General features: G+C 42.5%; 1 protein-coding gene across 4 annotated transcripts in view; it reads right to left on the bottom strand.

Annotated features, from left to right (window-relative positions):
- Positions 1-26,431, bottom strand: part of ric8a (RIC8 guanine nucleotide exchange factor A) — an 81,488-nt gene that overhangs the window by 21,971 nt on the left and 33,086 nt on the right. For all 4 annotated transcript variants that reach the window (XM_036145355.1, XM_036145354.1, XM_036145352.1 and 1 more), the window contains exons 6-12: positions 11,150-11,249; positions 6,065-6,252; positions 5,759-5,853; positions 5,520-5,670; positions 3,678-3,773; positions 3,444-3,588; positions 1,590-1,734 (exon numbers count right to left, since the gene is read on the bottom strand). In XM_036145355.1, the coding sequence (XP_036001248.1) occupies positions 1,590-1,734; positions 3,444-3,588; positions 3,678-3,773; positions 5,520-5,670; positions 5,759-5,853; positions 6,065-6,252; positions 11,150-11,249 (920 nt within the window). The remainder of the gene's footprint in view (positions 1-1,589; positions 1,735-3,443; positions 3,589-3,677; positions 3,774-5,519; positions 5,671-5,758; positions 5,854-6,064; positions 6,253-11,149; positions 11,250-26,431) is intronic.

Here is a 26,431-nt window from a genome sequence, read left to right as displayed (position 1 = left end):
TCAGCATTTCACCTCATTGAAAGCCTTGCATTTCTTGACTGCCACCATATAATCCACCATTTAGCATCAAGCAACTGCCATTATGTGTTGTTTGTCAGCAACGCTGTGGAACTTTACAATAACGGGTCTTGATTAGCAATGATTAGGACCCAGTCTAAGCACAGGCGTACGATGAGTGCGGTCAACCTTGATATTCCCAGATTTGGTTGTTATCCCAAGGACAGAAGGGAGCCACATCTCAAAAATAAGCAACATCGCCTTTTTCCTCTGTTCCTTCCAATCAAGCGTGATTACCTCTACGGCTGCAATTTTCCAGATCATGGTCCAGTATTTCACTAATCTGCTTTTCAAGGTTACCAAATTTAGCTTGTAACCTACTGTCCTCCGCATCTGAAATCCTAGATTCTGCCTCGCCTACCTGGACTCCAAGTACATGGATGTCCGCAGTTTGATCACACATAGCAGAAAGCACTGTGTCAGTCTTAGCATTGATAGGTTTTGTGATATTTGCAGACATCTTGTCCAGATCTTGAAACACGTTGCCTCTATTATTGTACGTTGCCTCTATCTATCTCAGCATATCCTTCTTCTTCATGAGCCCCCCATGCCTTCTTTAGCCGAATTACTTGCCACAGGTTGCACTTTGTCACTGGTAGGCTTTCTCAATACAAATTCTGTGTCAGTGTTGGGAGGCCTTCCCGCTGTAAAATTCTGTTGTTTTAGGCATTTTCAAGAAATTATTGTTCAAGCTTATAACAGAGCTTCCAACAAGTCTCACCAGGCAAATGACTGACATAAATAGATAGATCAAAGCATATAACCAGAGCTAAATGGAACTGCTATGTCTACGACACCATCTCCCCCTTAGTTTGTCTATCATGTTACTTTTATTTTCTAATTACTGTATATTAATTTTATGTCTACAGTACAGGGAGATGCAATTAGAAAGACATTTTGAGCTTTCAATGTATAGTTCACAAATTATTTTCAGAGTTTATATCTTTATGATGCTAGGAAATATATCTGCCCAAAAAACGTTACATTTCTGACTTTATGGGACCTTTGAGTTTACTGTTGGAGCCAAGTTAGAAAAGAAACTAATCTTTCTGCCAGTTAGTTGGATAGCTTCATTAAAGTTGTCACCATCTACTTATTCTGAGAAGTTGGGCTGGGCTCAGGTTAAAACTCATAATGTGAGAACTTTGAGTAAAGAATTTTACATACAATTATTGGTGTCTCTTGATTTATGAAATCCCATAGATATAAGTATTCCTTTTGAAAAAGCATAATTTACAATGACCACGTCTCAGTTGGTGAGTACCAGTCTACGGGCTCAAGGTTTTTGACTCTTGTTTGAGCCAATAGACAAGTAACAAGTGTTCACAGCACCTGGTGGAGACTTTCATCCCTTGAACATGAGGCACTCTTTCGATCAATGTAGCTACCTTTACAATCAGATACTGGTTGTGTGTTGCAGTTCTGTCTTGGTATATGTTGGATTTCTTCTATGCATTTAAGATGTATGCTGCTAGTGTGTGGGGAAATCTTCTGACACACTGTTAAACTGACAGTGTGTTAATGGTACTGACTGGGGTTTTGCCTCTCTGTACTCTTCAGTCTCAGAGTCTTCATCTTCAGAGTAGATCCCAGAGTCTCTGCCCCCTCCGAGCAGTCCCCTGGCAGCCAGCAAACCAGCAGCGTTACCGTATCCAGTGTACTTGATGAACCTTGAAACTGGAAAGGGATACATTACTGTTAAAAAGGTTGGATTTCACCCTGTTAACAGAGGAGATAGCAGTATGGACTTAAGCTTGGGACACATAACACGATATTTTGCCCGATTTTACCCCTAATTCCGAGTTGGACAAAGTCTGCGTCAGTCTGCACTAGTTGGACATACGTGGGGGGGACCAACCTGAGCCAACCTCAGTCACAGTCAATCTTTAAGGCGTATCAGGACCCAGCCAGGTAGTGTGAACTGGTAACCAACCTAACTACAAATGTGTGTTGCCAACAGCGTAAGCTATTTGTCTCAATTCGGAGAATATCTTCTATTACCGCCAACTACAAGTAGATTTGTTCCTAGAAACTGTCATCCTGTTGAGAGTTTCCATGAGAAGTAAATGCCTTCAGCAGGCTTTTGTTGATGTGAAACATCCTGTAGTCTGTGATGCTTCGGCAGGTCCAGTTGATAAGTGTGTGATCCGGTCTTTCAGTCTTGAAACAAAAATCCAATCTGTTTGTGTTAGTCTATCTCTGATGACTGTGAAAGTTGTGCAGTGTTTTCCCAGCTTTAGCCTGTAGTTGTCATAGTTTGATTCAGTGTTCAGTTTCTGACTTATCTTTTGGTGTCTTGGTTTTTAAAATGAGCCCTTTTGGCTTAAGTCCAAGGGTTATAACGTAAAGCCTTCTGCTTCATTTCCCAGTCTTGCTTTCTGCACACCTAAGCCCCATTTACATTTAGCCTGTTAAACCGATCCATGCCGAGTTCGGACCGAGATTGGATGAGTTAACTGTGCTGAGCTTGGATCTTACGACCATTTACACATCACGCTAGTACGGGTCCCCGCCTCCTATTGACGTGGATTAAAGGAAGGAAATCAAGCAAATAAAAATGGTGGCACCCGTAACATTCAGGAAGTTATGTCTCGTTATAATTGTGATATTTCGTTGTTTGTGAGAGTCAGGCGAAGAAGGTAACCTTTGGTAAATTTAATTGACAGAGTCGGCTTTTGGGAAGTGGATAAGACAAACGAACGTCTAATCAGGATTTACAGACGCAGGAAACAACGACAGACATTGAGGTTCATCACACTGCTAAGCAGAATCATCACTGGAAATCGTGTGGCACGGTGGGGAAGCTAGTATTTTTATGAATGTCTGAAATTTCATGATTACGGAGGCTTATCAACTGTTGCTTTCATCAGATGTTCACGTTTTATTGTATATTTTTCGGTTTGATTTAAGTCTCCCTTATTTTTGTTGTGCTTACAGAACTGTTTAGTCAGCTGACTGTAAGGAGATGACGCGGCCTGCTCATGCGCTCTTTGTTATCAGAGAACCGAGCCAGTGAAAAACCGTGCCGAGCCCTACTTTTGAACTGGTACTAGATTTAGCGCGGCTCGGTTGTGTCTGGCATGGTGCAGTTCAGTTTCGTTCCATTTACACTCAATAGTTATCTCAGTTACTGAGCTCGGACCGTTCTCGGCACGGTTTCAAATGGGTAGTGTAAATGGGGCTCTAGTCTTGGTTGCTGAGGCTCACCAGCTTTGCATCATGTTACCAGTTATTTGTCAATTAGTCCTTGACCCACATCAAACCTTTCTGGGTCTGTTTTTAATTGGTTATAATTTCTAACACATTTAAAATAAAAAGATTTAAACCATGGCTAGCCTAATTATCCATAGCTATAAATCATAGTAGCCGATAGATATTTCTCTCACCACTTTCCTTGCAGAGCACAAAGAGGAATTCAGCAGCACACTCCTTGACATTGGTGTCAATGTGTGTCATAAGACGGACTAATTTATTCCTCAGAGTATTGCCCACTTCTGGCCTGTTTTTAACATCGCGAAGGGGGGGCAGCACCTTAACAAAGCAAAAGCAGGAGAAAATTCCCAAGCCATCAACAGCAAACATGCTCATCAATCAGCTTCATGGCCCAGCCCCATACAGACTTTTGACCTGAGGAATTTCCTGGTCTCTCGATGTATGCGGGAACTCTCTGTCAGTAAGTTCAGGCATGGGAGAAGAGTCTCTTTCATCTTATGGCCCTGGAAGAAAGACAAACAATCAGCTATTAATTAGCTGTCAAGCTGATTTGGAACAGAAGTGAATGTAACAGCATTTGTCCACAGTGTGGTTTATTTGAAATTAAATTAAATTAAATTCACCATTAAATTAAATTGAGTTCTGTAAAATAATTAACTATTTATTTCTCATCTTAACACCTTTTAAGGCTTTAAATGCTTTTTGTTGTTAAAGGAGCAATAAGTAAGAAATTTACTGTAAAATTAACCTAAATCATTCTCATTTGTCACACGGGATAGAAGTAACAATGCCTATGAACAATCGGTCCTCTCCATGTGCAATGCTTAGTCACAGTTTTCTCCTTTCAAAATTAGAGGTAAGGTCTGGAACTACTTTGGTGCAGTATGTCACCCCTATTTACTTCCTGAGCCAATCATATGAGCATCCCCAGAGTTGCCATAACAGGGTGCAGCATTTGGTATTTTATGTTGGCAAAAGAGCAGCTCAGTTCTTTCTGAAAATGTTTCAACACATATCCAGGGGTTTTTGTGGCTCGCACTTGAGCAAGCAACCAGTTTTAAAATCACTTTTAAAATCACTTGGATCCTATTTGAAGACATAACCATTCTGTCGTGCTTTAAAATACTTTTTGTCATTTTTCCGTGATTACAGAAATGACCATCTAATTTCTACTTATCCTTTTAAAGCAACTTGGAAAATTCAGACTAGTGCATCATGTAGCACATACCAGATATAGACAAATGTAAAAGCTACACAGTGAGGTGACTTGGTATGTATGGTGTGATGGCTGTTCAGAAAATGACTAATATTATCATGGTAAGACAGGCATTTTACCAAGTGTTAGAACATGCTGGAGCATAATAAGATAAACAGATCAATTGTCCTTTTGTGCTTGAAGAAAAACAGTCCAACAAAATTGAGTATTTTTTTTTTGATACTCCAGCTTGTCAGGGTGCAGTCTTTGCCTGCTGCACCCTGAGCCTTTTGCAGCTTGTCAGGGTGCAGTCTTTGCCTGCTGCACCTTGAGCCTTTTCCAGCACCTTCCTTCCTCCAGCCAACCCTGATTCCACTCTCCTAATCATCTTCACCTGTCAAGCTCTAATCATCTCGGACTCAATCCACCTGCAAGCCTCACTATATAAGCTCACCTCAGTATCCTCTTCCCCACTGGTTCGTCTTGTCTTCTCTACACGAGCGTCTCTCAACTCTCATCTTCACTCGATGAAGGACTTGGCTGCCTGCTGCGCTCCATGGCTCTCACCCTCGCTAACCAGAAGGACTCTCTCCCCTGCCTGGATTCCACTCCAGGGCTCAACCTCAACCTCAGCTTGGATCCCGCTCTGTAGCTCAACTCGGGTCCCGGATGAGCCTCGGGTCCCGTCCCGGGCTCATCCACGGTCCTCCAGCTCCCTCCCGTCTGCCTGCTCCTGCACTCATCATCTACCTGCCTCTGCCTTAAAAGACTCTGGTCCTCATCCTCTAAAAAAAACATCCTTCTTCAATAAAATTCACAAAACGCAGCTCTCTGTGTGTGGTTGTGTTCGGGCTCATCAGGACAACTCATGACAGCAGCTATCCTTCACTTTATGGTAACACGCTCTTTAAAATGGCTCTTGTAGAATAATTAGTTAACTTTTAACTGGGATAAGCTTTAGTACCCTTCAACCCTCTGAAACAGTTGTATCTTGGCAAAAAGATGGATTACAGCACTAAGAGCATTAAATGCTTTATCTGCAGTGTTGTCCTACATGGTCAAGTCTTTTCTCCATGAATTCCAGCAGCATGTTGACAGCATCCATGTTGACCCCCATGTACTCAATGGAGCCGTGTTCCACCTTTGGCAACAAGAGTACATCCAAGCAAAGCAACGGCAGATTCCCCAGTAAATTCACAGTATGGCTGAGAACACATGAAGACATGCAATAAGAGTTTGGCCTCAAAGGGAAGAGATGAGTGTATGACGGAAGTGAAGAGTGTATTTTCAGACCTGTTGAACTCCTCGGTCCTCTCCTCTCCATCTGCTCGGCTCATCAAACAATGTCTCAGTAGAGCACCCAAGTGTCTGTACTCCGCTGCATCTTCCTTCACACACACACACACACACACACAGAGTGTGTTCATGAGTTCTGAAGAATGCACTCCTCTCCTTTGGCTCAGTGTCCGCAGGAACAAAAGGCTGCCATGTTTAGCACAATGCAACATTATGCTAACTTATTGTTCTCTAGTGCTCATACTGCCATTATTAGTATATAAATCACAGCAAATTAAAACTCTGTGTCACCTTCCTTCTCACCTCATCAACCTTGCGTCGGTTTGTGTCAAATGTGATGTTGAAAAGTATTTTCAGTATTTCCATAATTAACTCTGTCTGCTGCCTGCTCAGTGGGGGCAGTTCCTCAAGTGGAACACCTTCAAACCCTGCTCTGGCTGTCACCAGGGGATCTGGCCAACTGAGACCCAGAGTGGCTTCCAACTGGTTGCCTAGGACACACAAAGGAGAGGAAGTGCTCACTTTATCTCTACCATAATATGTTGTACAATAGTTCTTTTGGAATTCCCAATAATACAGCCAAGAGTGAAAATATTGTCAGTGGCACAAATGTGTCTTCTGGCTTCAGGACTTTTAGATTTAGATTTTTTTAACATTTCTATGGAAATAATTAAAACATTTCACAAGTTTTAAGAGGTGAATATGCTTGATTTTAACTTCTGGGATTAATTCTGATTGTTTGATCATAACCCAGTTCTTGTCTTTTTGTCCTTTGTGATGAAATTTTTGTCTTCTGCTTTGCGAGTAGTAACAGTAGGTTCTTTGAGAGGTTAAGGATCTGGGACCTCATTTAGAAAGCTTGCGTACGCACAAAACGGGGCCTGAAACTTGAGTGTGTCAACTTCCACGCAAAAGTTGGGATCTATTAAAAAAAACTTGAGGGGAAAATGAGTATACGCACCCATGCGTACACTCATTTTGGAGACGGAGGAAAATGGCAGCGCAGATGGTGCAGTGCTGATTGCAGCCACACTGTATGATGGTTTGTCTCAAACGTTCATTTTCACTCCATATCATTATCATAAAGCATTCAAAACCCCCCACAAAGAACATGCACCGCGTTAATACCGCTCACACCTCTGCTCAGCTTCAGCAGAGCAGATACACCGTCCCATTGGCTTTCTAAAATGCTGTTTCAAATTCAAAAAAAGATTTTTTATCATGGGGAGGTGGGGATGTGTCATTCTTCCAGGTCTCCCTCCCTCTGCAGAATGTCGATCTGAACGCACAGCCTCAGAGGAATTTCAACATAGAGCCTCTGTGAGGCTGTCATTCCACGTTTGAAAAATCAAGTTTACTTTTTAACAAATTATTTTATTGTGGACTACATGTGTGCTTTTACCTCTGATTTACACATTTAATAAACTCTTCTGTGAATATTTTTTTTACAGTTTCTTAGCTTTTTCTCTGTGGCATCAATTCCATTGAAGTTGATCTGTTTTCTCTAAAACCACATTGACAGTCTGTCAGAATGTTATATATTTCAATAAAATGTTCTGACCTTTTACTGAAGACTTTTTCTAGTATTTTAGAAAAGTGACACAGTAGGGATACAAGTCTTTAATTATTAAAAATATGCTTATCGCTAGATTTAAACAAAGGAATAACCTTTGCAATCTAGTTACAGATGCTAAGTTCCAGATGTAGATCAACGGGTCTGCAAAGTCATCAATTATCTGCTTGATAAGTGTCTTGTTAATTCCATTTATATTTTATTCTTACATTTACTGACTATATCAATGATTTGTTTTTTGTGTACTGGTTTCTTGTTATATGATTTTCCAGATTGTCCTCATCCTGTAGGTTCAAGGCCTGCTCTTCAGTTTCATTCAGGCCACTTTATTAGGTACACCACAAATTTCTAATCAGCCAATGACATTGCAAGCAACTCAATGCATTTAGGCATGTAGACATGGGCAATCTGCTGCAGTTCAAATTGCAGTCACCCCAGGTTCATTAGTGAATAATGTGGTGTTTCTATTGTAGACTTCTGTATTAATAAAAGACTCTTGAAACAACAACTATATTTTACGATACTTAATCTAAAAGGCAGAGGGATGTTTACAGCTTCAGTACTGGACTCTCATACACAAACAACGCAGTGGCCTGATTTCCGGATGTCAGCGAGACCACCGTTCATTCCTCCCCCAGACATTAACTAGGACCCATTGTGTACACCCATTCAGGGGCGTGCCCAGTATGATATCAGTGTTCAGTTAATCACATTGGTGGAGAGGATGAAGAGAATACTATAATGCAGACATGTCCTAGCTGACACGATTCCCCTAATCAGTCATTCTGTCCAATTATGTCAGGCTCTGGCCACCAGAGTCTGTTTATCTGTAATCTCCATGGCAACTGATAATGCAGTCCAGCCTCTGTAACCTCATAATCTCCAACAAAACCAAGCATCAGAATTGGGAAGACAGGTGATTTAAGTGACATGGTGGCATGGTTGTTGGTGCTAGACATGCTGGTCTGAGTATTTCAGAAATTGTTGATCTACTGGGATTTTCACAACCATTTCTAGGGCTTAGAGAGAATCGCTTGAAAAAGAGAGAATATCCAGTGAGCAGCAGTTCAATGGGCACAAATGCCTTATTGATGCCGGAGGTCAGAGGAGCATGGCCAGACTGGTTCAAGCTGATAGAAAGGCAACAGTAACGCAAATAACCACTCGTTAAAACCAAGGTATGCACAAGAGCATCTCTGAACGCACAACACGTCAGACCTTGAGGCAGATGGTCTACAGCAGCAGAAGACCACACCGGGTGCCACTCCAGTCAGCTAAGAACAAGAAACTGAGGCTGCAATTCGCAGAGGCTCACCAAAATTGGACAATAGATGATTGGAAAAATGTTGCCTAGTCTGCTGGCAACATTCAGATAGTAGGGTCAGAATTTGGCGTCAACAACATGAAAGCATGGATCCATCCTGCCTTGTATCAACGGCTCAGGCTGGTGGAGTAGGGGATATTTTTTGGCAGACTTTGGGCCCCTTAGTACCAATTGAGCATCGTGTCAACGCCCCAGCCTACCTGAATATTGTTGCTGACCATGTCTATCCCTTTATGACCACAGTGTACCAATCTTCCGAGGGCTGCTTACAGCAGGATAACGTGCCATGTCATAAAGCATGAATCATCTCAGACTGGTTTATTGAACATGACAGTGAATTCACTGTACTCAGATGGGCTCAACAGTCACCAGATCTTAATCAATTAGAGCACTTTTGGGATGTGGTGGAACGGGAGATTTGCATCATGGATGTGCAGTCGACAAATCTGCAGAATCTGCATGATGCTGTCATGTCAATATGGACCTCCCATACAGATTCTCTGAGGAATGTTTCCAGCTCCTTGTTGAATCTATGCCACAAAGGATTAAGGCAGTTCTGAAGGCAAAAGGGGGTCCAGCCCGGTACTAGCAAGGTGTAACTCATAAAGTATCCGGTATTAGGATGCTATTCGAGGACTTCGGCTCAGCCTTCAACAACATGCTCCCAGACATGCTAGCTCTGAAGATCCACAACATGAGATTATCCACACCTCTCTGCTCTTGGATCAGTGAGTTCCTCACCAACAGGCCCCAGGTGGTGAGGACAGGGAAACGCACATCTGCCCCACTGATCCGACACACTGCATGGTTGTGTCCTCAGCCCTGCTTTCTTCACCCTTTTCACCTAGGACTGTTCTGCTATCCATCCCACAAACACAATAGCTAAGTTTGCATGTGACATCACTGTGGTGGGTCTCATCTACAATAATGATGAGACCCACTACAGAGATAAGGTTCGCAATCTGACACGGTGGGGCTCGAGGAACAACCTCATCTTGAACACGAGAAAAACCAAGGAGGTCATAATGGACTACAGGAGGTCCAGGAGGGCTGAACACGCTCCTTTCTACATACAGGGGGAGGTGGTGGAGCGTGTGGACAGCATTAGGTTCCTGGGCATTCACATCTCCTCCAATCTTTCCTGGACTGTGAACACCTCCCATCTGAAGAAGGCCCAACAATAACTCTACTTCCTCAGAAAACTGAAACAGGCTGGACTTTCCACTGATCTGATAAAAAACTTTTACAGAGCTACAATAGAAAGTGTTTTATGTCTCAGCATAACTGTGTGGTGTAGGAGCTGCACAGTGCAGGAGAGGAAGGACTTAGCACGGGTGTTGAGGACAGTGCAGGTGATTGTAGGATGCCATCTACAGGTTTTGGACTCAGTTTATGTAGCACGAGTCAAGAGAAGAGCCAGATGAATCTCCACTGATCCCACCCACCCAGGCAATGCGCTGTTTGGCTCTCTCCCATCAGGTAAACACTTTAGAAGCATCAAATCCAGAACCAAGAAACTCAGAAACAGCTTTTTTCTAAGACTCGTGAGGGCTATCACCCCCTGCTGTGAGACTGTGGTCCATCAAATAGGCAATCACACTACTGTTATTGCCTATTTGCACACTCTTATTCGTTATTCTCAAGAATATAGAAATTGCCCATTTCTGTAAATGAAGCCTCAAAATCACTGCACAAAAATTACCTACTTACCTCATTACTTAGGATTCATAGCTCATATCATTTGCAAAGGGACTGATATCAGAGCTCTCGGACTCTGATACGAGCCTGCATGATCTGATGTGTGGAAATAAAACTCCTGTAAATGCTAAGTTTGTTGTCTGTGTGTCATGTTATCTGTGCACATCCTCAGCTGGTGTCTGTGTAAAAGGTACTTTCACCATGGTGATGATAAAAGATTCTTGAGTCTTACTTTTATAATCAGTTGGTTTCCATCTATACTTTCATTATGACTATATTGTAATAAAGTCAGCTGATCCATTTTCTTTTCAAATAAAACTTACAGAAAATACAGAAAAGTTAAAATTTTCCATTGAGCTACTATGTATCTGTACAATAGTGTAAAAATGTTAGCACAACAGCTACACCCAGAAGTTTGCAGCAGACCACAAAATTTTTGTGTTCATATGACTTCATCTTTCTCCTGAACTCTAACCAGTTTTAGGGGTCATTTGTGATGATTTTAACAAAACAAAAATTTCTCATAATATTGAACTTATGGCCACCCATATTTAATGAATTATAGCCCTTTGACCACACACAGTAAAATGATTTCATCCCTTCAAGTGTACCTGGAATTTGTTCTGACAGAATTCTCTTGATTATAGTAAAGCTGGAACTTAACTCCTGGATTCTTAAAAATGTGTACAGGTAACAACAGAAAAAAGTAGATATTTGGAGGAAAGGACACAAAGTCAAGAATACTAGAAATACATGTGTGAAAAAGTTTGTAGGACAAGAGGGAAGAAGTTACATAAGAGTTTGATTCCATGAAGCTCCTGGGCCAGCTGTGCCCTGACATCCACCCTCAGGGCAGTCAGCAGGAAGGTAAGTCGCAGATCAAAGAAACGGACCTGGGTAGACACAGACAATGCACAGTTTGTTTTCTTCAAGTTTGTTTTCTTCATATAATCTATCTGTGATGCTTAAAAAGACACTTTGTTCATTTCTTTTTTTTCTTTTCTTTTTCCAGTGTCCTGTCTGGCAATGTGGCAATAGGAATTGATGTCTCAATGCCAGATAGAGCTCTACAGATTTTGCTTTCACAAGTGGAGCGAACAGCTTCCGCCATAGTGCTCCGCTTGATTTATGCATGTAAATAGCTTTATTGTGATTCCTGCAGGGAGAATTTCAAATTATATGGACACTACAAGGGGAGAGTAAAGGAAGAACAAGAAGAGAAAAAAAAGAAAGAGAAGAGGTGAAAGAAAGAAGAGAAAAAAGAGAGAGAGTGATAAAACATTCTCCGTCTGCTCCATCACCTGGAAAGAGAGATGCAAAAAGAACAGCACAACCAACAGACATAAAGCAACAATCATATGTATTATTATTTAAGCTGACATGTGTAAAGTGAAACCTGAAAAAAGAAAGTGAAAGAACATAAATAAATAAATATATTACAGGCTTTCTGTATATAAGTGAAAATTTAATACCTGGAACCCTGCACCTGTGGGAGTTTGTGAGAGTGCACTAGTTTAGGTGAAAATTATCCAGAAGGAAATAGCTTGATAGTGGCTGTGGAGAACCAAAGGCCCGCCTTCCCCGAGCACAGAGGCAGGAGTCAGGGGACCCATAACCCCGGACTCCCAAAGGGGCCCCCAAAGCAGGGCGCCCAGGAGGGGCCGACGCAGGATATCTGCAACCCCCCCCCAGGAAAAAGGAGAGACGACTCCGAGGAAATCCCCCAGCCACCGCAATGCCGACGCCCCTAAGAACCGCGGGGACGAGCCCGTGGGCTCCGCCAGCAGCCAGCCCCGCTGAAGTGGGGACCAGGCCCCGCGAAGCAGCCGTCGGGAGTGGGCCGGCGCACACCCGGGAACCCGCCCCAAACCCGAGGCCCACCAATGCGCCAGAGGGCCAAGGCGCCTGCCAGCGCAGCGGAGGAGGGCAGGACGTGGGGGGATGGGCTCCGCACCTAGCGGAGACTTGAGATGTTCTTGGGAGAGGGAGCGGACCGTACCCATACCTGGAAAAAAAAAATAAAGGAAAACTCATTCGCACCATCCCACCCTAGTGCCCCACTCACCACACACAGACCAGGCCCCCCAAAGAGGGGGGCCAACACCACCCGTACGGGCCACCCAGCCAGAACCCCCCTCACCCCCTAAATACCTAATAAACCCACTCCCTCACCCACCTTACCCTAGCCACCCCTGCCCCCCACCCCTCCTGGGGGGAGCAGAGACGTCAGCCCCAGACATGGCAAGCCGCTGACTACCCACAGCAGACCCCCACCAAGACCCCGGACACAGTGGCCCGCACCTCCTCCAGGCCCCAGACTCCTTGCTGCCATCGGAGAACGGGGGTGTGCAAAAGGCCCCGATCCTCCCTACACCCACCAGTGTGTTTAAAACTGGGAGCGCCGAAGAGGGTGCACGGCACAGACCACCCCCCCTTTCGGAAGGAAGCTGGTGCCAGCGCACCCCCACCAAGCAACTGCCCAGAACCCTCAATGTCTAAGTGCGAGAGGAGGTGAAGGGAGCCGTCCGAGGCGAGGCTCACACAACATAATATCCCCCCAGACATCTTCCCCCCACCCCTAATACCATGGCCTACATGAGTATGCATGATAAAATTGGGGAGAGGGACGTCACCAGAAAGTGGCAACCTCCAGTAACGCCCCCTCCCCAAGGACCTACATGTGAGGCGGCGTGATAGAGCAGGCAGAGGGAGGAGTCCAGGGATGGGGAGCAAAAAACTGGGAAGCCATCCCAGGGAGCCAGCTCCCCTACTGACTCCAATAGGCACCCCCGCTCCCCGAAAGCCCCACCCAGAGAAGGGGGCCTCGCCAGCGGCACCACCATAGCCCGGGGGCCAGGGAGAGGCCGCAGGGCCCGCCAGCCAACCACCCACCAGGACGAACACCTCCAACCCCCCAGCCCACCCACTAAGCCTACTGGCTTTAACCCCCCCCAAAATAAATAAATAAATGAGAGCCATCCCAAACCCCACCCCCAAAGCGAAACCCGCACCGGGAGAAGACATGGACCAGAACCGGGACAGGGGGCCGGACACAAGCCCACCAGAACGTCCATTTCACACCCCCCCCCTGTAGATTTAATCCCTCCCCAACACTAATATTCAAGCAACTCACCATACATTCGACAGCAGACATCCAGGCTGGGTAAGTCCCTACTCCTTCCCCTCCCCCCACTAGCAGAGTGCCGATCCAATGAAGGAGAAGAGCATCTGCCCTGAGATGTTAATGTCCATGCCCGCCTACCAGCTCAACAGGCCCCTCACCAGAGGCCCGCGCCGGCCCACACCACAAGCGGCACACCCCCGGAACCGGAACCCCCGAGGCCCCGCTGGGGCCCCCACCCGAGGGCACCGCACCCCAGCCCCACCCAGCGGCAGCACAGCTACTAGGTCAGTAACCCACGTCCGTCACCACGCAGCTCCCCAAGAGCGCCGCAAGCGGTTGCTGTAGGACGCCCGTAGGCCTCCCAAGCCCTTCCCAGATGGGGGCAACAGACCCTGGAGTCAGACCCACCAGGCGCCCCACTCCGAGTGCCCCCAGAGCCCCAGGAACCCCTCCATTCAGCCACTGCGCCCTGCAGGAAGCAACCCACCGCCCCCTATTCCACTAAGTGATGGTGTTGATGAGAGGAGCCCAAAGAGATCGATCAGATGTGGATGCCGATGCTGTCTCAAGATTAATATGATCCAACAAAAGATCTCTATACTTATTGATACTGAGATTTTCTTTACTTTTTCAATTCATGAGGATAGTTTTCTTTGCGATACATAATGCAGTTAAAACCATGTAAACTTTTTCTTTTTCCAGAGGGCTTTCCTCAAAATTACCAAGCAAGCAAAATGATGGGGAAGGTATAATTTTACAGCTCAGGCACTTTGATAAGTCCTTACATATCTGTGTCCAGAACTTCTGGACTGGTGTGCAATAACCATAACGCATGAATATAATTATCAGGATGATTGCCTTTGCAGTGTGGACAGATATTAGATTGTGCCAAACCCATCTTGAATAATCTTTGTCCTGTGTAGTGTACTCTGTGAAGGATTTTGTATTGTATTAGTTGTAAGTTGGTGTTTCTAGTCAATTTGAAAGTTCTTAGACGTATCTGAGCCCAGAAGTTTTTTCTAGGTAGGACCATCATTTTTATTGAAGCTACCCTACCCATAAGTGAAATTGGAAGCGATTTCCATCTTTTAAGGTCCTCTTCTATCCTGTTTAAAAGTGGGGTGTGGTTAAGTTTTAGTAAATCCGTTAATTTAGACGACACAGTAATACCTAAATATTTAATATTTCCTGATTGCATTTGTAAATCTAGGGAGTTTTCGAGAGAGCAATTAATTGACAGTACCATAGATTTAGACCAGTTTAAAGAGTAATCTGATACTTTCTAGTATTCTAATTACTTGTGAAAGAGAATTATTTGAATGCTGGAGATAAAGTAATACATCATCCGCGTATAGAATAAATCTTATGCACTATTTTCATGCATTTTATACCTTTTACAGCTTTTGTTTGTCTTATTGTTGCTGCTAGAGGTTCTATAAAGATGGCAAAAAGTGATGGAGAAAGAGGGCATCCTTACCTGGTGCCCCTCTGTAGACAAAAATTGGAAGATATTTGATTATTTGTCCTGACACAGGCTTTTGGAGAACTGCATAAAATTTTTAACCATCCATCCATCCATCCATCCATCCATTTTCCAAACCGCTTAATCCCTCATGGGGTCGCGGTTTGCTGGTGCCTATCTCCAGCGTTCACTGGGCGAGAGGCGGGGTACACCCTGGACAGGTCGCCAGTCTGTCGCAGGGCAACACAGAGAGACAAACAACCATTCACGCACACACTTACACCTAAGGACAATTTGGAGAAGCCATGTTTTTGGACTGTGGGAGGAAGCCGGAGTACCCGGAGAGAACCCACGCATGCACAGGGAGAACATGCAAACTCCATGCAGAAAGACCCAGGGGTGTACTCGAACCCAGGACCTTCTTGCTGCAAGGCAACAGTGCTACCCACTGTGGACAGCATTAGGTTCCTGGGCATTCACAGGAACCTAATGCTGGATCAGTATTAGGTCGATAGTGGTTGTGGAGTGGTTGTCGATAGTGGTTCCAGAACCTGTTGGACCAGGGAGCATCACGTCGTCATCACCAGATGACGACGTGATGCTCGTCATCTGGTGATGACCCATAATCATGGGTCATCACCAGATGACCCAGATGACCCATGATTATGGGTCATCTGGTGATGTGTTTTCTCTCAGGGACCGTTTTCTGATCCCTGAGAGAAAACACGTCATATGCAGCAACATTTTAAATTGGCAATGTCGTCGCCAATTTAAAAAATTTTCCTTTTTAAATTGGTTAAAAAGGAAAATTTTTAACCAATTTATGAAAAAATTGCCAAAACCGAATTTATGTAGAGTAGCGAATAAAAATTTCCAGTTTACTCTATCAAATGCCTTTTCTGCGTCTAAAGACAATATATTGGTTTTAATGTTTTTACTGTAGGAATAATCAATTAAATTAAGTAATCTGCGTGTATTTGTGGATGACAACTTTCTCTGATGAAACCAGTTTGATCTGGATGTATTATGAGAGGAGTTACTTTGTCTAATCTTTTTGCAAAAGCTTTACAGATTATCTTAATATCCACATTAATTAAGGAAATGGGACGATAACTGGTGGGCAACATAGGATCTTTGTCTGGCTTGAGCAGAAGGCTGACGGTGGCAGAATTCATATTAGCTGGAAATCTGCCTTTTTCCTGTATTTCCTGCAACATTCTGTGGAACGTTGGGGCTAGAATATTCCAGAACTCTTTGTAAAACTCAGTAGGGAATCCATCTGGACCTGGAGCCTTTTTATTAGGCATGCTTTTAAGAGCTTCCTGGGTTTCAACTGTTGTCAGCGGGGAGTCCAGTGTCATTCTTTGGTTATCTGATAATTTAGGAAGTGTAATTTTATCCAGAAATTGCTTGATATCATTCTCTGATGGATTTATCTGTGGCGTGTATAAAGATTTGTAGAAATCGCGGAAGGTATTATTTCTACACTCCGGTTCACTTACTGTATTACCAGTTGAATCTGTAACTGCAAATATAGTAGTTTTCTCCTTATTTATTTTAAGCTGATTAGCTAGGAAGCTTCCTGACTTATTGCCATGCTCAAAATTTTCTATTCGAAGTCTTTGTATTAGAAATCTATTTTGCTTTTCAATATAGTGGTTTAGTTCTAATTTTACTTCACGGATTTTACTTAACTTTCCTTCTTCTTGAAAGGATTCTAGTAACTTAAGTTTTTCTTCTAATTGCTGAATGTTTTTGTTTTCTTTTTTCTTTTTATGAGATGAGAAAGAAATTATTTTATCTCTCATCACTGCTTTTCCAGCTTCCCACAATATCGATGCCGATGTACCTGGTTGATCATTGTATTCTAAGTATGAAGCCCACTGTTCTTTGATGAATTTTATAAATTCTTCATCTTTAAGCAGTGATGTATTAAATCTCCAGCTTTTGTTTTGTGGGGTTATTTTTTTATTAATTAAGGTGAGAGTAACAGGAGCGTGATCACTGATAGCAATAGGATGAATTACCGTCTCTGAAACTTCCGACAGCAGTGAGCTGCTTATTAGAAAGTAGTCCAGACGAGAGTACGAATGGTGAACATTTGAGAAAAAAGTATATTCTTTACTATTAGAATGAAGAAACGCCATTCATCGCAAAGACCAAAATCACTCATGTATTGTTTGACTACACTTACTGACTGCCAACTACGCTGAGTCCCTGTTGTATTCAACCTGTCTATATCGTTATTTAAACCAAAGTTGAAGTCACCTCCTATAATTAGTGAACAATCCCCGTGTTTTGAAAGCGCAAGGAAGAATTGGTGGAAAAAAGAGGGGTCATCAACATTTGGACCATATATACTGACAATACATAGCTTCTGGTTATGGATAGCTATTTTAATTATTATGCATCAACCTTCAGGATCTATAGTTTTGTCTAATATTTTAAAACTAACGTTTTTGTGGATTAAAATTGCTACACCTCTCTGTCTAGAGTTATAGCCGGCCGCAAACACAACAGGGAACTCAGGTGAATTAAGCTCACTTGCATTTGTAGCTGATTTGTGGGTTTCTTGCAATAAGACAACATCTGCCTTTAATCTAGTAAAATGGTTAATGATCTTCAATTTTTTCTCTCTGGTGCCAGCCCCATGCACATTCCATGTCACAAACTTTACATTCGCCATAGATGTGAGTGAGAAGTTAGAAGGTGCATGCCCTCGAGAAAGTAGTCATACACAGACCCAGGTAGCATCATATGATGTGCTTGTGATTGTCTGATGATCAGGAAAGAAGCAGACAAATAAGATAGAAATACACAAGGAAATAAGAAAGTGCAAAGAGTAAGAGAATGTGAAAAAGGATAAACCATAGCCCGTGCCTCGTGTACCCAACCGTAAACAACAACCATACCAACGTGCTCTTGAGCTGTGCGTGTATTTCATTTATCACCGTGTACCGATCTGTGCACCTTTTTTATTTATTTATTTTATTTTATTTATTTTTATTTATTTTTTTTTTTTAAATCATTGAAACATGCTTTAAAGGGGTAGTCCGGTCAACAAGGAAAAATCAGGGTATCATTAGTTATAACTAAAACTAATACGTTTGTGGTTATTTAATTAACTTAAATTTAATCCATAAGAAAATAAAAACATAAATTGTCGTCTGAATCACTGTGTATGGGGGCTGACATTACTGCCCATATTTGGGCAGTAAGGGGCGTTTGACATCACATCCTGCGACGTGGAAAAGCGGAAGCGGCGACAGCATTTCTCTCCGCTTTCCATGCAAAGTCAATAGGAGCCGTTCTACACAGCTGCGATCATCAATAATTTTTTCGGATTTCCAGAGGACTTCACCGCTGACATTCCCAAGAGCTATTGCTGAAGCAACAATGCCCACATGCATGGCCATTGGATGTTCCAACACAACTGGTAAAAGTGGAAAAAACATTGCTTATTTCAACTTCCCGATTCATGAGCCACCGGGCTCGGTGCTGGATTGCCAACTTGAAGAGAGCAGATTTGCCATCTTACTTCTGGCCAGAGAGAAAACACGTCATATGCAGCGACCATTTTGAAGAAGAATGTTTTGAACATGACATGAGAGCGAGGATTTTCGGTAAGTTATTTTTAAATTTTTAATTTTTAATTTAGAATTTACGGGGATGGTTACCGACCGGAGGGGCGGAGGGATACCACATGTGATGTGGTATCCCTCCGCCCCAGCATGTGCTGGAACGCTTTTATATTTTAATATTTATACAATAATGACCACCTGCCCTATTTACTAGAGGGCAAATATATAACTTAAGTCACTCTTCTAAAAAAATCCATATCACTATAAGATGATGATAGCTCCACGGAACTCTCATCACTGTCACTAAGTACTTCATCACTCTCTGCTTCGTACAGAGCACCAGTCGTGCGCCGTGACAAACAGAGCGTTGAAACTTGCTCAACAGCGGGTCCGCCGAGTGATGTCAAAAAATGGGAGGTGACAGTACTATTCTTGACCAAGATGGATTCCTCCACATAAACATGATTAAATGAGAATTATTCATAATTAAAAAAACGTATAATTTTTGCACAGTATGTAGTAGTTTTATATTTAAAGTACTTTCAGCAGTTTGAATTCTGATTTTGACCGGACTTCTCCTTTAAATCCACCTGTTGTGTAACTAATAAAGCCAAGGGGTGATCTTCTGATCCCTGAACAACTGTCCATTAATATAAAGTCTGTCAACCGATATGGTGGCTTTAACGCCGTCCATCATGTATTTCTTCCTGATTGGGAACAGTACTCGCCTGCAATCTAGGATTTCCTTAGGAAACTGATCATTAACACTAAAGTCTGTCCCTCTCAGTTCCCTGCCGCAACTTCTAACACTTTGTTCATTTCGTGTTTATCGTACCGCTTTAATAACGTGTATCTGGATTTATCCGAAACCGATGTACTGCAGGGTCAGCATTGTATACAATGTGCACAGTTATTAGACAACTGAGTATTTTGATCATATTATAATTTTTAGGCATATTTTTTCTAATTCCAAGCTGGATAAACTTGAATTCTTAATGGATTTGATTATAGGAGTTAATGTGTATCAGTCATGAGTGTGGCTGTGGCATAGGGAGGTCAAAATCCTACATCAATGTGTGCATAGTTATTAGGCAGCAGGGACACTGGGTGCTACTAGGCACGACAGGCAAATCCTTGGGCCCCAGAGGGCCGATAAACTTTGAACCAATTCAGACTCACAACCATTGTTGCCAAGTCTGCTTATTATTCTTTTTTCTAAAGTCACTTACAAATTCTGTGAGTTGTGTTTTTTTGGGCTTGTTTCTGAAAGTGACGTCGCTTATTTGGGCTCAAAAACAAGTGACGATAAACGAGTTATAAAGAGGCCCGCTTGCACTGCCGGGCTACAGACAGCGTAAGTATAACCAGTTAAAATATCCCTCGACACACTAAGGCTAAATCACGTTGCCAAATTAAGTACTCTGGAGTTACAGTGTCAGCACATGAAAGAAGCTGTACAGAACAGTTCTCTTTCAAGGATATTAAGCTTCTGCCCAATTTGCAAGCAAAGTGTAAGACACAAATGACCTGGAAATTTTAAATCCTTTTCCAGGCTTTTAAAAAAAACTGTATGTATGCATGTGGATATAAACAGAACACAAATATTATGACGAAATTATTGTTGTTGGTGTGTATAGAAAGCTCAGGATTAGATGTGTGTAAGAGATTGAAAATAAAAAAACAATAAAGCTTGCGTCTTTATTAAAATGTAAAATGTATTCATTTATACATTAATCCAAACCATCTCTTTCTTTGTTTAAGAGGAAAAAAAATATTTTAGGATAAAACACATATTCCTTTACACATTGTGTAAACATCGCAGACTTATGATAAATTATTTAGCTTCCTTGTTAAAAAATGTATTCAGGGCATGTGAGAGACCCGCCAAAATTCCCAGATGCCTCTATGCATACTACGTTCTGTGGTGGGTTGCCTGTTGCGCTTCTTTTGGGCTTGTTTTTATATAGCTGGTAGCTTGTTTGTCTCACAGTATCTGGCAACACTTCTCACAACAGCAGAAAAGCTGCATTGACAGCAAGGTTCTCATTGTCCCTGACAGCCCTCTTCCCCTCTCACATAAAGTGCCATGCTCTTGAGTAAACAAACATGATCCTGAGCCCCTGGCTGCACATCAGCATCAACTCAGTCAAAGTTAAAAGAAGTTATCGTTTTGGAAAAGAAAAAGAGAAACGCTCTCACACATACTACTGAAATGTTTTCAATTACTTCCAGTTAATATCGATGGTGTTTCATTAGAAACAGAAGTTGTCTCAAGAAAAAAATTCATTTATAACATTAGTGCTAACACCGAGTCAACACTACTACGGTTCGTTTTAAAATAATGCTTATTTCCTTTTCACTCCATCGTTTGATAGTGCTATGAGCGTTGGTACATCAATAATATGGAACATTTAATGGTGCTTTGTATAACTTTAGCGTTATCCCATCAAGCGACTGATCGCTCTTGTTAGGATATCAACGAGGTCAAGTGGAACGAACTATTTATCCCAGGAATGTCTGCCACACTTGGATAACACCGGACAACGAGGAAATGACTCATCTGTCTGATAGCGTCCCGGAGTTGACACCGTTTATCTACTGATGACGCAGTTTGGATATGAACGGCCTTTTTATGGATGTTAACCTAAACTCCTTTATAATGTTTGAATGATGAGCAATCGGGGCTTCTTGCCGAGCGCTGGTGTGACTGTAACTGTTTCTCTGTCTTTACGTAGATAAAATATAACTAAAAGTATACTTGTCTGTTTTATGCGTCCTACATTCAAGGTAATAAGTAAGTGGGGGTCGCCTGACTGGGTAAAAAGAGCTGGGTCCACCGAGGGTGTTTCACCGTAGACGGAGTACGGTGAAAACAGTAACAAATTGGTGTCTCCGCCCGGACCCAAAAGGCGGCGTACCACCTTCCGTTTTCCGGCCAGGACGTCATTCCAGAGGAAAAACACACAAAAAGGTGAGGAGATTCCATTTATCTCCTAGTGTCTTTTTCTTCCTGGAAGGGCCGACTTTTTGCACTCCTAAAGGCAGAGAAAAGTTTGAGGATAATTGTTTGCAAACGTGTCGGTAAAAACTTGGGATTTGCGTGCAGTTCACAGCGGTGAAAGTCCGGGAGACCCTGGCCAGGTCTCTGAAACTACTGTGAACCTTGAGAATTTGGGTTTAGAGGTCCCTTGTTGAACAAAGAGGGCACGCCTCCCTCTGTGTTCAGCATAAAAGCTGCCATTCTAAGAATATTGGGTTTAGAAGGTTCCCTTGTTAGGCACAGAGGAAAACACGTGTTCCTCTGTGTCTAGCATAAAAGCTGCCATTCTGACTGACAAGCACGCCGTTACGCGTGGCTTCTAAAACATCGTGTAGCCTAGAAATGCAGGTTTAGAGCCCCTTATTTTTTGCGAGAACGAACATAAAATCTTTCGTCTTCACAGAAATATAAAAGCTGCCTTTTCGAAAAACGAGCGCGTATGAGTTGGCTTAGGTTTAGAGTCCAGGGACCACCATAAGTAGTTCCAAAAGCTGCCAGCCATTGGATTTTTGGTTTCGATTGCTCCAAAAGTTCTCTTAAATAACTTTAAAAGCTGCTAATCCAAATATATTTGAAAAAGGTAAGTAAAAATAGTACCTTGTCCTTCTCCTCTCACATTAATAACCTTACCCGCTCCGCTTACTTTCACTTACGCAATATCAATCGCCTTCGCCCCTCTCTCTCCACTAGCTCCACCTGCACTCTTGTTCATAGTCTGGTCACTTCCCGCATTGATTACTGTAATTCTCTTCTTTTCGGTCTTCCTCAAAAATCCATTCACAAGCTTCAGTCAGTACAAAACTCAGCAGCTCGCATCATTTCTAGAACCCCCTCTTTTCATCACATCACCCCAGTCCTGCAGCAGCTCCACTGGCTACCTGTGAAGTATAGAATTCAGTTCAAAATCCTCCTACTTACTTTTAAAGTTATTCATAATCTCTCCCCTCCATACCTTTCTGATTTACTTCAAATTTCTACTCCCTCCCGCATTCTTAGATCCTCTTCTACCACTCACTTAGTTGTTCCTTCAGCTCGTCTTAAAACCATGGGGAGCAGAGCTTTTTCACGTTCTGCGCCCACACTCTGGAATTCTCTCCCCCCTGACATCTGCAATACCGAGTCTTTACCCGTGTTCAAATCCAAACTCAAAACCCACATGTTCAAGATTGCCTTTTCATTATGATTTTATATCACTTTCCTCTGTGTAATTTGTGTTGTTTCTTTTAATTATGACGACTGCTTTTACCATTTATTGTTTTTACATGTACAGTGACCTTGAGTGTTTTGAAAGGCGCTTGAAATAAAATGTATTATTATTATTATTAAAAGGTACGTACAGAATTAACTGAAGCTTGGCCAAAAAGGGGGTAAGAATGACCGGAGAAAGAGTAAAGATAAAGATAAAATGAATAGAAAAAAAGAAAAAAAAGAAAAACAGAGACGTCTCACAGAAGACTTTGCGCAAGCTGTCTGTCTGATATTGTTGTCTTCGTCATGTCTTGTACAACATATTGTGTCTGTTGAAATGAGATCATTGAATCGGAGTGAGTGGGGGAGAAACTGCTTGGATCCGCGGATATTGAGAGTGTGTGTGTGTGTGCGTAAATGTGTCTTTATGTGTAAGTGAGGTTACTCTTGAGGAACAAGTAAAAAGTGTTCATCACGGAGGAAGCATTTGATCAAAATGTTAGTGAAAATAAATAGGATTTTGCAAAATGGATATCAATAGGAGGACAGATTGATGTATTTGTGTTTTTTGGCGCAGGAGGGTGTTCAAAGTGCAACCAGTTGGTCGGGGCAGTTGGATTAAAAAGAAAAAGAAAAGCAAAAATTTAATGAAATTAATAAAAAAGGAAACGGAAACGGAACTAAAAGGGCGTTGCACCGGGGAAGCTTTTACGTGGGGACCGACTAGGACTTCCGTTGTGGATAAAATTGTTCGTGACTACTAAATGCGACGTATAACTTTCAAAAATTGGTAAACGTCCATGTGTCTGCGAGACAAAGAGTTGTATCCTTGCGGGGCTGAAGAGTAAAACCGTGTTTGGACGAAACATTCGGGGGTCGTAGCCAGCGCACGCTCTCCACTTTTTAAACTAAGCGGGAACTTAACACGTTGAAAACATCTTTCGGTGTTGCCATAGACATTTCAAAATTATGAAAACACAGAACTATTTAAGATAGTGAAAAAAGCAGGCCTGCACGTGTTTGTCTGTCTGAATGTCATTGTTTGTATGTAACTGTACGTATGTATGTATCGTATGTAACTAAACGTTCATCTGTGTGAATTAATTCGGTTAAAATTAATGTTCATGGTTTTAGAATGTTAATTTGTTTTGGGAGAACTGCAGCTCCGTAATTCAAATGACATTTTAAGCATGGACTATGTTAACTAAAAGGGAATGGAAAAGGGAGACTTCAACAACAAAGTTTGTTTTCTTCTCACATTAAAAATCCGGCCAAATTAAATTGTTACACTGAAAGAATAACATGGCTTGAACGAAAAATACTTCAGCTTTGTTAGAAATTGAAACTGGTAATAATCCGTGTTTTTAGCCCTACAGCAATTTAAAATTACTGAGATCTAATTGCTTGTAATAATAATGATTCATCACAAACCAGTCCATTTGAAAGGAGCTTAGATACACATGATCTTTGATGGTAAATGGTAAATGGACTGAACTTATATAGCGCTTTTCCAGTCATGCTGACCACCCAAAGCACTGTACACTATAGCCACATTCACCCAGTCGCTCTCACTAACGCACACACATTTATACACCGAGACGCAGCTCGGTAGGCAACTTGGGGTTAAGTGCCTTGCCCAAGGGCACATCGACATGTGGCAAGGGGAAGCTGGAATCGAACCCACAACCTTCTGGTTGCCAGACAACTACTCAACCCATCAAGCCACAGTCGCCAGTCGATTTAAATAGATGTAAAAAAAAACTGTACTTTGGGTTTGAACAAAACTGTATGGAACTAAGTATGGTTACTTTTTATAAGGGTTTTCTATTCATTTATTTTATTTCCTTTTTACTTGGAATTTGAATGCAACTGAAGAGACATTTAGAGAATATCACGAAGGCCACACTTAGCGCATAATCAGTTACAAAATCATCTGATGTTATTAGTTATGCTGAGCTGAGGTGAACCTCAGAGGGACAGTTTGACCTGAAACAGGACAAAAGATATGATAAAACAAATCTGACCATGATGTAAACATCAAAATGTGATTTTGAAACTGGGGCAGTGTATTGTTTCTGAGGCGCGAACAGAATATCAACAAAAGTGAGGGCAGTTCCAGATTTGAACGGGTTAAAGTTGTAATTCTAATCTTGTTTATGTTTTGGACGGTATTTTTGAATCTGAATCATGGGGATAGAGACACTAGAAGTTCATAAAGTTAAAGAGAAAATCATTGCTAGTGCTCACAAATAACTAAGTCATGTCACTTTAAGAAAGTAGATCAGTAAAGATTTGGGATGTTGTCTATATATTGAAAAGCATTAATAATTAAATTTGCATGATCAAAAGGGCTAGAAAGAAATCAAAAGAATGCTATAAGACTATAATCTATTGGAACAAGACAGATTACGCTCCTTGGGAGACATTTTACTTTTGGGTATTTTATTGTTTTATATATATTTTGGTTATTTCTTTGTTAAATGGTTCCTTTGCTTTAATTTTTGCATCATCAGTGGCAAAAAAGTCACAACATTCAAGAGGTTGCTCGGCAGATAAATTAAGAGAAGGAGATGTTTTAATACAAAATGCTGAAAGAAAAGGAACAAGAGATTCCTACCTCCCCTTGACCAACCAAGAACTTTTTTTTTTTTTTTTTTTTTTTTTTTTTTCCAGTGTCCTGTCTGGCAATATGGCAATAGGAATTGATGTCTCAATGCCAGATAGAGCTCGACAGATTTTGCTTTTACAAGTGGAGCGTACAGCTTCCGCCATAGTGGATTTATGCTTGTAAATAGCTTTATTATGATTCCTGCAAGGAGAATTTCAAATTATATGGACATGACAATGGGAGAGTAAAGGAAGAACAAAAAGTGAAAGAAAAGAAAAAAAAAGAGTAGAGGTGAAAGAAAGAGGAGATAAAAGGGAGAGAATGATAAAACCTTCTTTGTCTGCTCCATCACCTGGAAAGAGACACAAAAAGAACAGCACAACCAACAGACATAAAGCAACAGATACAATCGAATAACACCTAGATGCCATTGCTAAATCATATATATTATTATGTAAGCTGACATGTGTAATGTGATATTTGAAAAAAGAAAGTGAAAGAACATAAATAAATAAATAACTTATAAGATTACTGTATATAAGTGAACCCTTAATACCTGGGACCCAGCACCTGTGGGAGATGTGAGAGTACACTAGTTTAGGTGAAAATTATCCAGAAATAGCTTGATAGTGATTGTGGAGAACCGAAGACCCACCTTCCCCGAGCACAGAGGCAGGCATCAGGGGACCCGTAACCCCGGACTCCCAAAGGGGTCCCTAAAGCAGGTCGCCCAGGAGGGGCCGACACAGGATATCTGCAACCCCCCCCCCCCCAAGGAAGGAGCAGAGACGACCCCGAGGAAATCCCCCAGCCACCGCAATGCCGACGCCCTCAAGAGCCGCGGGGACGAGCCCGTGGGCTCCGCCGGCAGCTAGCCCCGCTGAAGTGGTCCCGGCCATCGGCCCTTAGGGCCAGAGGCCCCAGGGGCGCCCCGCCCCCGCGACGGGGGCCCCGGCCGCCCCCCGGGGGGCCAGGCCCCGCGAAGAGGCCGCCGGGAGTGGGCCAGCGCACGCCCGGGAACCCGCCCCAAACCCGAAGCCAACCAATGCGCCAGAGGGCCAAGGCGCCCGCC

This window comes from Fundulus heteroclitus, chromosome 2 (assembly GCF_011125445.2).
Source record: "Fundulus heteroclitus isolate FHET01 chromosome 2, MU-UCD_Fhet_4.1, whole genome shotgun sequence".
NCBI lineage: Eukaryota > Metazoa > Chordata > Actinopteri > Cyprinodontiformes > Fundulidae > Fundulus > Fundulus heteroclitus.
This window is presented reverse-complemented; position numbering and strand designations above follow the sequence as displayed.